The sequence below is a fragment of the Camelina sativa genome, unplaced genomic scaffold (assembly GCF_000633955.1).
Source record: "Camelina sativa cultivar DH55 unplaced genomic scaffold, Cs unpScaffold00532, whole genome shotgun sequence".
NCBI classification, from domain to species: domain Eukaryota; kingdom Viridiplantae; phylum Streptophyta; class Magnoliopsida; order Brassicales; family Brassicaceae; genus Camelina; species Camelina sativa.
In genome coordinates this window covers 103857-114721 of record NW_010921721.1, presented here as the reverse complement: position 1 = coordinate 114721, position 10865 = coordinate 103857, and the positions used below count along the sequence as shown (strand labels likewise).

Here is a 10865-nt window from a genome sequence, read left to right as displayed (position 1 = left end):
TTCTTTTTTTTTTTTTTTTTTTTTTTTTTTGACATGTTTTCATGTATCTGTTGCTTTTAGTTTTTTTTTCGTTAAGTATGCTACGATATGTTAAAAAAAATTGTTATGTCAAAACAGGCCCATATAATTGAACAGATCAGGCAAACAAGGTTCAATTAACGGCCCATATTAGATAGAAAATATTAAAATAATAATGTGGAATTATATCTTATCCAGAGAGTGAGAGAATCACAAAAACAAAAACCCCTCTTATCCTCTTCTTCTTCTTCCTCAATCCTCTCATCATCCAATTGAAAAAAAATATTCCCCGATACAGACAAATAATACTAGTAGTAATACTTTTCACTTTCTCTCTCTCTCTCTATGTTCGTTTCGGACAGAACAGAAGCACTCCCTAATCCAATGTCAATTTCTCTCTGAAATAGTATCATCATCTCTCTTACTTCATCACGCATACCCTTTGTCAATTTTTGTGCTTCTCCAATGGCGGCGTCGTTTGCTTCTGTTCCCACATTTAGTTTCGTCAATTCCTCCAGCTTTCCCCGAAAAAGATTCGATTTTTCCTGCTCTAAAAAAACCCTCCAAGTTCGCTGTTCTTCTTCCGGCAACAACAAGCAGGTTAGGTCTTTCTGATTCCCTTCTCTCTGTTATCAATTTCTTATAAAAAAAAAAAAACACTCACCAATGCACAATGTGATTAGGTGATTTTTTAAGTCGATTTTTTTTACTGTGTGAAACTTATATTTTCTTTGAGAGATTGGAATTAATACCTCTTACAGTCTTACTACATCACAATGCTGCGAGATTGTTGTTGTCGAAAACTAGCGCTAAAACTTATGGCTCACGGCATCTGAAACTGAATGGGTTTCTTTGGATGCAGAGAGGAGCATTCTCATCATTGAAAGAGTGTGCTCTTTCGTTAGCTTTATCAGTTGGTCTAATAGCTGCAGTTCCTTCGATTTCTTCGCCTCCCGATGCTTACGCTGTGGCGGCGAATCCAGCGATCCCAGATGTCTCAGTGTTGATCTCTGGTCCTCCGATCAAAGATCCAGGGGCTTTGTTACGATATGCATTGCCTATTGACAACAAAGCCATCAGAGAAGTTCAGAAGCCTCTTGAGGATATCACTGATAGCCTCAAGATTGCTGGTGTTAAAGCTCTCGATTCTGTTGAACGGGTAGGGAGTTAAGAGTACACATAAGTACTTCTTAGTGTTTTCAATGATCGATCAGTTGAATTTGCAGGTTTCTTGTTCTGTTTTTATTAAAGGAATCTGAGCATTTCAGTTGTTGGTTCTTGTGCTTGCCTACTGTAGAATGTGAGGCAGGCAAGTCGATCGTTGCAGCAAGGGAAAACTATGATAGTGGCAGGTTTTGCTGAATCGAAGAAGGATCATGGCAATGAGATGATCGAAAAGTTGGAAGCTGGTATGCAAGATATGCTAAAGATTGTGGAAGATCGTAAAAGAGATGCGGTTGCTCCAAAACAGAAAGAGATTCTCAAATATGTTGGCGGGTGAGTGTTTTTTAAACTTTAAAGTAACTTTAGGGGTATGTATAACTGAGGGATGAGGGATAAAAGAAACATAATTCTATAACGGAAAGTGAGATGGGTTATGCTCATTTTGTGATTGATGACTGCAGCTGAGATCTTCGTGTGGGGCATTCGCAGAATAGAAGAGGATATGGTTGATGGCTTCCCATATGAAGTGCCAGAAGAGTATCGGAACATGCCTCTTCTCAAGGGAAGAGCCAGTGTGGACATGAAGGTCAAGATCAAGGACAATCCCAACCTTGAGGAATGTGTCTTCCGCGTTGTTCTTGATGGTTATAACGCCCCTGTTACCGCCGGCAACTTTGTGGACTTGGTAGAGCGCCATTTCTATGATGGCATGGAGATCCAGAGATGTAATTAAGACTACTCTCAGTTTCACTTTTGCCTTACTTCATATATGGGATTAGAAACTTAATGTGTGTTTTTTTTGGTTTCAGCTGATGGGTTTGTGGTACAAACCGGAGATCCAGAAGGTCCTGCAGAAGGATTTATTGATCCAAGCACAGAGAAAACGCGGACAGTTCCTCTTGAGATTATGGTGACTGGAAAGAAAACGCCTTTCTACGGCTCAACTCTTGAAGTAAACCTCCTAAAACCTCTCCTTGTCAGTCACTTATTATAGTTATTAACATCGATTTTAAGCTGTTTGTTTGGTTATTGGTGTTGGTGAACAGGAGCTGGGTCTCTACAAGGCTCAGGTTATGCTTCCTTTCAACGCATTTGGGACAATGGCTATGGCAAGAGAAGTGAGTTCTTCTTCTTCTTCTTTTCCATAGTTTATTAAGTTGGTGTACTTACACATACATACAAACAGGAGTTTGAGAATGACTCAGGATCAAGCCAAGTGTTTTGGCTGCTTAAAGAGAGTGAGCTGACACCAAGCAATTCCAACATCTTGGATGGTCGTTACGCAGTCTTTGGTTACGTTACTGCTAACGAAGACTTTCTAGCTGATCTTAAAGTCGGTGATGTTATTGAATCCATTCAAGTTGTCTCCGGTTTAGAGAATCTCGCTAATCCCAGTTACAAAATCTCCGGTTAACTACTCCTCTTCTCTTTCCCCTTTGCTCGGTTCATGTATAATGTACTCTGTTTATTTTAATTTTGTGAGAGGAATTTAAAGGTGCATAACTTTTTCCTATGAAGAAAAGTCTGAATTTATATCTTTTTTTTTTTCTTTTCAAGAAAAAATAATTGATGTAATCCCTTTAATAGTTAATGCTTTATAATCTATGATCAGGTTTAATGCATTGTTAACCAATAAAACATTGACAAACTATAAAACAAGCAAAGAGCAAGAATTAGGTTTTGTGTGTAATAACGATGATCGTTTGAAATAGGTACACGACATTCATCCTATGAATCAAACACCAACTAAATAAAACATTTTTAATAACCCCCACAATCAAATTTTCATAAATAATAATAATCTCTCTACTTCCAAAATAGTAAGAGTTGATGATGATACTAATAATAATGGAAACGTAGTTTATACTTCATGGGCCTCGGTGTCGGCGGAAACAGAAACAGCCTTGTTGCTGGTCAGGAGGTATCATTCCTCCGCCTTTAGAAGTATCAATAGCCTCCAACATTGCCACCACTTCGTCCATCTCTGGCCGCTTATCCGGATTCGCATCCCAACACCTCTTCATCACGTTGGCCAACGAGCTTGGGCAACATCTAGGTATCTCCGGTCTCAGATTCTAGTTATTCAAAAACATAAATGTCTATATATATATACTCTTTTACGTAATCATTTTCATAAATAACTACGAAAAAAGGTTATTTTGAAAAACCTGGCGGACGACGGCGGAGGTGACTTCGGAGAAGCTGAGGTCAGGATAAGGCATGTCGCAACAGTAAATCTCCCATAGACATATCCCGAAGCTATACACATCGCACTTTCTGTTGTAGGGACTCCCATTTAACACCTCGGGAGCCATGTAGCCCAAGGTTCCGGTTTCACCGGTCATGTCGTTAGGGTTGGAGGCCTCGAGGCGAGCCACACCGAAATCTGCAATTTTTAAGGTGCGTGACTTGTCCAAAAGCATGTTCTCCGTTTTCACGTCTCTATGCACAATCTTTTGAGTGTGCAAGTAACTCAACCTAATTTACATATATAATAATCACCAAGACAAAAGGTTAATAAAAACATAAACCGGGTTATACCGGAAGAAATTGATGAACCGATATGCAATATGTAATGTACCCGCGAGCAAGATCAAGGGAGAGTTGGATAACGACTTTGAAGGCGAGTTTGCGGCGGCGAGTTTTGATGAGGAATGATTTGAGTGCGCCGCCGGGGCAATACTCAACCACGACGCAGCATACGTTACTCGGCATTCCCATGTGTCCGTTTTCCGTCTGTATGCTCATCTCCGATGTCCCCATCGCCGCTCCTATGAACTTTTTTTTTGTTTTATCCACCAGACAAAATGAATACACCAGAAACACATGACATCTTTTATTTAATGCTCAAAAAAGACGTAACGTTTGTATTAAAAACAGACATAAACGTACACCTACCTACTCTATCCATACATACATGTGAGTATTTTTGGATATCAACAACTCAATCATGTTTTGGTTAATCGGCTTAAATCGATTTCGGTTCAACACCGATATGTAAGAGTGAATTTAGTGTACCTTGGTGACATTGGGGTGGTCAAGCTTATGCCAAACAGCTACTTCTTGAGTGAAAGCAGCTCTAAGCGAAGCTATCTCTGCGTCTGACCTGTGCCCCTCTTCTCCCCAGTCTAGTAGTTTCACTGTTTTATAACAATATTTTTCACACATGAATCATGAGTTACATTGGAAAAAAAATGTTTAACTGAATACGTACATCCAAATATTTGAAGGAAAAAATTACTTATATGAAATATCTTTTTAAATGCCGAGTAGGTAGATTGAGTTTTGAGTTTTGCAGATTGACATAAGGTCAAATTTGTGTTGTTACTTGTTAATATTACACTAAGAACTGAATATATATTAATTAAAAAAAAACATGTTTTTGTTAGTTTCTTAACTTTAATCACTAATTCACGGAATATAAATCAGCCGGCATTTCGCATTACACTGCTAATGCATGCTTGTTTAATTTACTGATCACCTATTAAGACACCTAGATATAAAAAAATAGTTTTCCACAAATTTCAAAATTTTTTACTTCTTTTTCCGGAAAGTAAGTTTCGATTCTTCCCTAAATTATTTGACAAAAAGGGTACGTTCTACGTACGTGTATATCTAAAACACACTCTATTTGTACAAATACAGAAAACAAAAAAGTTATGAATGATGAGAGAGAGAAAGAGAGATTTGTACCGGCGACATCTTGGCCATCGTAGATTCCACGGTGAACCGTACCAAAAGTACCTCGAGCAATCACACTTTTTACGATAAGCTTAGAAGGATCAATCTCCCACTCTCTTCTTGACCTCCCAACCTCCGTCGACCTAATTATGTCGTTGTTGTTGTTGTTGTTGCTGCTATATCCACCACCAAGAAGCGGTCTCTGAAACACAAGCTGTCGATGTCCGAAGCTGTTCTGGTTATGTCGGGTATTATTTACGTTGTCTTCGCCATCACTCAAACTCTTCCTCTTCTCCATCGTCCATGCTCTGCTTAAGTGTCTCTGCAGTTGCTCGTCTAGACTCTTTAAATCTATCTGATCTGCTCTCACGTATCCTACGCCCCCGCCACTCTCCGCCTTCTCCTTCATTTCCTCTGGATAAACCAAAACCGTTTCAATATATTTGAAATGGTTTTTCTTTTCCCTTTACTAAATTGGAGTTTTCATCATCTTCTTTTTTTTTTCTTTGGTTGAGATTACTTTTATTGTTTTATGTATGGTTTGAGAATTGTGATTGGAGTGTGTAAGGGTTGAACAAAAAAAGCAGAAAATGGGGAAGTTGTGTTTGTGTTTATTGCAACAAACAACTAAAGAAGAGGCTAACTCTCGCTTCTATCTTCTATGTGATGAGACTTCTCTCCCGAATACTTCAAACTTAAACTTTCTATTATGACAAACAAACGTTTACACGTGACCACATGGGGTGTCCCTTAAGGGGCTAGGGGTCGACGTGTGTCGGCTCCACTTCTCCCAACTCTCTTTTGGATAATAATTTGTTCCAAACCCAATAAAATTATTTGATCTACTGTTATCAAATATTATAACAAATTATATATGGGAAAAAATAATGCTTTAACGTTAATAATAATATATACTTAAAACACTATTTTGAAAAACATAACAATTTGATAAAAAAAAAATTGTATCATCAAATATAATGTGTTTATTAAAACAATGAGTGGATATGTTATAGTTCGAGAAATCATGGGATTCCTGGTCACTTTGCTACCTTTTCATTAAGCTTTTTCGTTTTGTGGGTTTAATATGTCATTTTCAACATTATTTTTTTCTTCATTCTAATTAGTTTATTTGGCTTAGTTCTATACTACTTCTTTTATTTAAATATTAAATATGGACATATTCTTCGAATGTCAGTTTCTATATATGCATATATGTGAGAACCTCAAACTTAATTATGTAGCTATCCTAGTTTATATTGGTATATATGTTCATCCGACTATTGGTTATTTTGGTCCCAAATTCAGTAGATCGGTACCATTTTTAAATATAAGCTAAGTAACTTACAAATCAACAATCTCGGCGTAGATTATATTTTTTTGTTTGTCGTGTTTGAACTTCTAGAGTATATATGCTAATCCGGGAGTACTATTAACAAGGTCAAAAAGTAGGATATGATGGGAAAATGTATTATTGGACCAAAACCAAAGTGTACTGACATCATCTTCATGCCAATTATGAATGTCACAATAGGAAATTTTAGTTAATAATATTTTCAGTCGGCATATAGTTTGAACAAACAAACAAAAAAGGTGGTTTATGTCTAGAGATGTCAATTTGTCTCTAAAACCATGGGCTGTTCGGTCCAAATTAATTTGGATTGGTTTTAGTTATTACCAAATTTAAAACAGTCAAATGGGCCTAAAACCAATTTAACCCATTTATATATGATCTAAACTAGTTTAGATGTGGGCTGTCCAATAATCTTAAAAAATTAGGGTTTTTACTATTTGGGGGATTTTTTTTTTTTTTTTATCGCCGCTTCTCTCTTTCTTCGTGTATTTATGAGTATTATAAGTGTATTATGAGTGTATTATGAGTGTATTATGAATTTATAAATCTTTAGCTTTATAATTATGAGTTTATAAACCTTTAGCTTTATAATTATGAGTTTATGAGATTATGAATTTTGCTTCAATCTGCAACCAATGGACAGACCAATTGGTCATGGTCCTATTTGGTTTGGACATATTTGGGTGTAGGTGTATTTGGGTCTTGACACATAAATGACCATAAATTGTATGTGTCCAAATGGACATGCCCATTTGGTTATGGATAGACCAATGGTCCGAGAGTGTATGTTTAATAGAAAGTTGGTCTGTGCACCCCATATATAACAACTGAATGAAAGTATATATAAAACTTTTCAATTTATTACACAAACTATAATAAATATTTTTTTGTTAACAAAATTAAAAAGATAGATATCAAAAGGCAATATGACAATTGATGTTAATTCTCTTTTTCGTCAGGGAAAAAGCAAATTTAAAAAAAAAAAAAAAAAAGAAGAAGAAGATTAGACTGTCACAAGTAAAGTAGTGGCAGGATAAGAAAACGACCGAACAAAAACTAAAAAAACCCTTTGTTCGTATTTTAGTAAATCACTGTATGTATATAATGGCATATATTTATATAAAAAAAAGATATATATTGGCATAGTTGAGTTAAGCCTGAAAGTTGTTGTTTCGGATAAAAGGAGAAGTCGCTGCAGATTTGCATCGACATGCACGTGAAATCTTTGACCGACTTCAGTTCATGTGACCCAAAAGGCCAAAACCGAGAAAAATAGTATATGCACTGTGCAGTCAGCAGTGCGCACAATTGTAGTATGCACCATGCATATACTATATTTTACAACCTTTTTCCATCAAATAACCTTTGCAAACCTAATTATTCTAACTTCAGAAACCCAATTATCGCTCTAAATAATGTAGGGACTTATTCCACGACGAGTTCATATACAACTTTCGAACTTTATCCCGATTATTGCTCTCGTCGGCTCGTCGCATGAACAAAGATGCTCAGCGGTTATGTCCCAAGAAACTAACCAGAAAAGATATGAGCGTAACCACGACCGCTCCAGAACCTCTTGGTCTTGGACTACTTTTTTGTTCTTGTTATCTCGGCTTTTGATTGGGTCTATTGTGGAATCACGCGAAGGAACCGTTATATCATGGGTAAGGAGTTTGGGCCTTATTGTGGCTGTGAATTTGTGGGGACTAAACTGCGCTCCATTTATTTTTCTCTTTATTTTATGTATCGTCGTATAGAAAAAGCACAGAGAACACTTCAAAAATGTACCAACATAAGCCCTTACGGATACGTATGCTTAACGTTAACCACCAAAATATAGGCTTATAATATGTATCTTTATATAAAAAATTGTATATAAGTATATGGTTTGGAGTCGCGTACTACTTGTCCATAATAATTAAATAAAATCATACGTACCGATTTTGTGTAGGAAAAAAACATGGAGTTATTACAAGTATTTAATGGTGACAGAGAATTATTACTCTTTTATCGTCTCAACTCCTAATGTTAATGAACAACTTTTCCTTGTCGAAGTTTTAATTGTGCAAAATATCTATGTTTACTTTATCTTTTTAAATAAATGGGAATTTTTTTCTTTGAAAAAAAGAGAGATTACAAGTATAAGATTCTGTGTGAGGAGAAAATTACAAAGTATACGTTGCATACGTGAATGGCACAAAATTTCATAGATATAGTGACAAGACAGGGAGGTTCTATTCTTTAGTTTTGTAAAAATAATTTTAATTTCAAACGATAATCTTTTTTTATAATCCCAAGATAGTCAAACCATATACTGTATGTTAAACATCAAATCTCATCGTAACCATGTCACTAATTTTCATGCCACTTACCTTTTCAGTTGAGATATGATAAATATTTGGTCTGACACATGAAACTTCGATGCCAAATTAGTAATCGAAGGCGAATCTTTTTAATACTCACGTGATCTTTTGTGTACCTCTAGACCATCTTATGCGCGGTTCCATATTATTTTGCCAAGGAGATTCGTTCCAGCTGTATTAAAAGAACTAAATGTTAAATACTCAGATAAAAAAAAATTTAGGATTTTTGTACGAAAATATGAATTTGCGTTATATTTTGCCTACAAAATGTTTATCTATAGGAAAAAGAGACGTCAAAAGAAATATCAAAACCAACTTAAAAAAAAAAAAAGTGAAGAATGTGAATTGTTCAACTTTAAATTTAATATTAATTCAACTTTGAATTGTTGTTCGTAAAACTATTAAAAAAAAGCAGCTCAATTAAATTAATTTGTAAACATATATATCAATGACAATGTTATTATAAGAGCTAGCTTTGGCGGCACTCCATAGATGTAGCTGAGTAGCTCTACTCTTGTATATATATAAAGAGCTATTCTCGATAGTCTCTATCATATAATTTCTCTCCTCCCCCCCAACCTCTTTGTCTCTCTCTTTCTCATCACTGAAAGAAACGAGTAGAATGAGAAAAAAGATAAGTGGGGAAGAAGGAAACCATGAGTATAAGAAAGGTTTGTGGACAGTTGAGGAGGACAAAATCCTCATGGATTATGTCAAAGCCCAGGGAAAAGGCCACTGGAACCGCATTGCCAAAAAGACTGGTCTCTCTCTCTCTCTCTCTCTCTCTCTCTCTCTCTCTCTCTCTCTCTCCCCATTTTTCTTGATGGTAAAATTGTAACTATGGGTTTAACTACGATGAAGTTTTGAGCTTTTGACTTCCCATTTCAAAAAGAGCTTAATTAAGTTAAGAATTAGTCACATATATATATGATCACATAGATTCATTGTTAATTAGCTGCCTTTGAGTTGGGGGGAATAATTGGAAAAATCATAACTTATGGAGATGCCTTTAGACTTTTACAGGCTCTAGACGTTTATTTTAAAAAGCATTTGAATAATGGAATAGGTTTGAAGAGATGTGGAAAGAGCTGTAGATTGAGATGGATGAACTATCTTAGTCCAAACGTGAAGAGGGGCCATTTCACTGACCAAGAAGAAGATCTTATCATTAGACTCCACAAGTTGCTTGGTAATAGGTAAAGATCGATATAAATTATACGTTCTATTTAAAAAAAAAAAAAAAGATATCGCACACTTTCAATTAGTTGTATATAACTAGTAGCTACTTGATGTATATATATATATATATCAATATATGTACAGGTGGTCTTTGATAGCTAAAAGAGTTCCAGGTCGAACGGACAATCAAGTGAAGAACTATTGGAATACACATCTAAGTAAAAAAATTGGAACAAAAAATCAAACAATCAAATCGATCAGCAATCAGATGAACAATTTGGGGAATATGACAGATGCATCCGAAGAAAGATTATTGAATGTGAAATTTGATAATAAAAGCATTCTCGGGGATGAGAGATTGCTTATGAGCGCAGGTCTTGGCCTTCTCCATCAATCGAGTTCGTCGCTTTGGGGTCATCATGATGATGCTTTTGAGCCTAACACACTCACCTACATGATGGATTTCATTGATGGACAATGTTATTAATGTTTTTTTATTTTTTTTATTTGCTGCCTTTATCTACTTTTTTTTTAATTATTTTCTCTTTTCTACATTATGTCATTTTTTTTTTGAAAAATGTTTAACTGTAATTTTGGTGGTCATAATTAAGAAATGAAGAAAACAAAAATAGAGGATATGTACACTCGGAAGTTAATGAGACAGAGCAATAATAATAAGCCAGACAGAGTCATAAACGCAGAATCCAGATTTTAATATTAGGCAGTACGAATATAATAATGATATTTTCTGTAACTAATAATTAAAATGTGTGACAATTAATTACCATTCACACTGTCCTAAAAATTCTAAAAAAAATCTTGTAGTAGTACATGACAAGTTTGTTCCCTTAGTTTAGTTTAATTATAGTTAATTGCCATGATACGGTTCACGTACTAAAAAAAAAGTTCGGAAAAAAGGTTTTCTAGGTCTTCATATTTGTTACAGATAGTGTTTAGTACGTCCCAATGATTGATTTACTTTCAAACTGCATGCAATAGGCTTCAAATTTGGGAAAGAAAGAAGAGAATTCTTGTCACCTAAGATTTCAATTCGATCTCTCTTACTTAAATAAAACCAAAAGACCATTTTGTTTTAATTATTAAATATA

At 35.3% G+C, this 10865-nt stretch overlaps 3 protein-coding genes across 3 annotated transcripts; 2 read left to right on the top strand and 1 right to left on the bottom strand.

Moving 5' to 3' along the window:
• Window positions 1-235: 235 nt before the first annotated feature.
• Window positions 236-2730, top strand: LOC104773403 (peptidyl-prolyl cis-trans isomerase CYP38, chloroplastic). The gene is made up of 7 exons (XM_010498007.2): window positions 236-618; window positions 881-1177; window positions 1316-1515; window positions 1672-1907; window positions 1992-2134; window positions 2229-2300; window positions 2369-2730. The coding sequence occupies exons 1-7, from the start codon at window positions 484-486 to the stop codon at window positions 2594-2596; spliced, it is 1311 nt and encodes a 436-aa protein (XP_010496309.1). The 5' UTR covers window positions 236-483; the 3' UTR covers window positions 2597-2730.
• A 116-nt stretch (window positions 2731-2846) lies between these two features.
• On the bottom strand, window positions 2847-5576 carry LOC104773402 (serine/threonine-protein kinase HT1). The gene is made up of 5 exons (XM_010498006.2): window positions 4876-5576; window positions 4201-4322; window positions 3764-3960; window positions 3351-3660; window positions 2847-3257 (listed from the first exon to the last, which is right to left on the bottom strand). Exons 1-5 carry the CDS (start codon window positions 5270-5272, stop codon window positions 3051-3053), a joined length of 1233 nt encoding a protein of 410 aa, XP_010496308.1. The 5' UTR covers window positions 5273-5576; the 3' UTR covers window positions 2847-3050.
• Window positions 5577-9027: 3451 nt separating this feature from the next.
• Window positions 9028-10398, top strand: LOC104773401 (transcription factor WER-like). The gene is made up of 3 exons (XM_010498005.2): window positions 9028-9338; window positions 9644-9773; window positions 9901-10398. Exons 1-3 carry the CDS (start codon window positions 9200-9202, stop codon window positions 10241-10243), a joined length of 612 nt encoding a protein of 203 aa, XP_010496307.1. The 5' UTR covers window positions 9028-9199; the 3' UTR covers window positions 10244-10398.
• The last annotated feature ends 467 nt before the right edge of the window (window positions 10399-10865 follow it).

Bases quoted from the DNA above. Each gene is read 5' to 3' on its own strand.
- LOC104773403 (XM_010498007.2), top strand. From the start codon at position 484: ATGGCGGCGTCGTTTGCTTCTGTTCCCACATTTAGTTTCGTCAATTCC. The intron at 1,908-1,991 runs GTAATTAAGACT...TTTTGGTTTCAG, and splicing joins TGGCATGGAGATCCAGAGAT to CTGATGGGTTTGTGGTACAA. The intron at 2,301-2,368 runs GTGAGTTCTTCT...ACATACAAACAG, and splicing joins CAATGGCTATGGCAAGAGAA to GAGTTTGAGAATGACTCAGG.
- LOC104773402 (XM_010498006.2), bottom strand. From the start codon at position 5,272: ATGAAGGAGAAGGCGGAGAGTGGCGGGGGCGTAGGATACGTGAGAGCA. The intron at 4,323-4,875 runs GTACAAATCTCT...GTTATAAAACAG, and splicing joins CGATGGCCAAGATGTCGCCG to TGAAACTACTAGACTGGGGA. The intron at 3,258-3,350 runs GTTTTTCAAAAT...TTGAATAACTAG, and splicing joins CCTCCGCCGTCGTCCGCCAG to AATCTGAGACCGGAGATACC.
- LOC104773401 (XM_010498005.2), top strand. From the start codon at position 9,200: ATGAGAAAAAAGATAAGTGGGGAAGAAGGAAACCATGAGTATAAGAAA. The intron at 9,339-9,643 runs GTCTCTCTCTCT...ATAATGGAATAG, and splicing joins CCGCATTGCCAAAAAGACTG to GTTTGAAGAGATGTGGAAAG. The intron at 9,774-9,900 runs GTAAAGATCGAT...ATATATGTACAG, and splicing joins CACAAGTTGCTTGGTAATAG to GTGGTCTTTGATAGCTAAAA.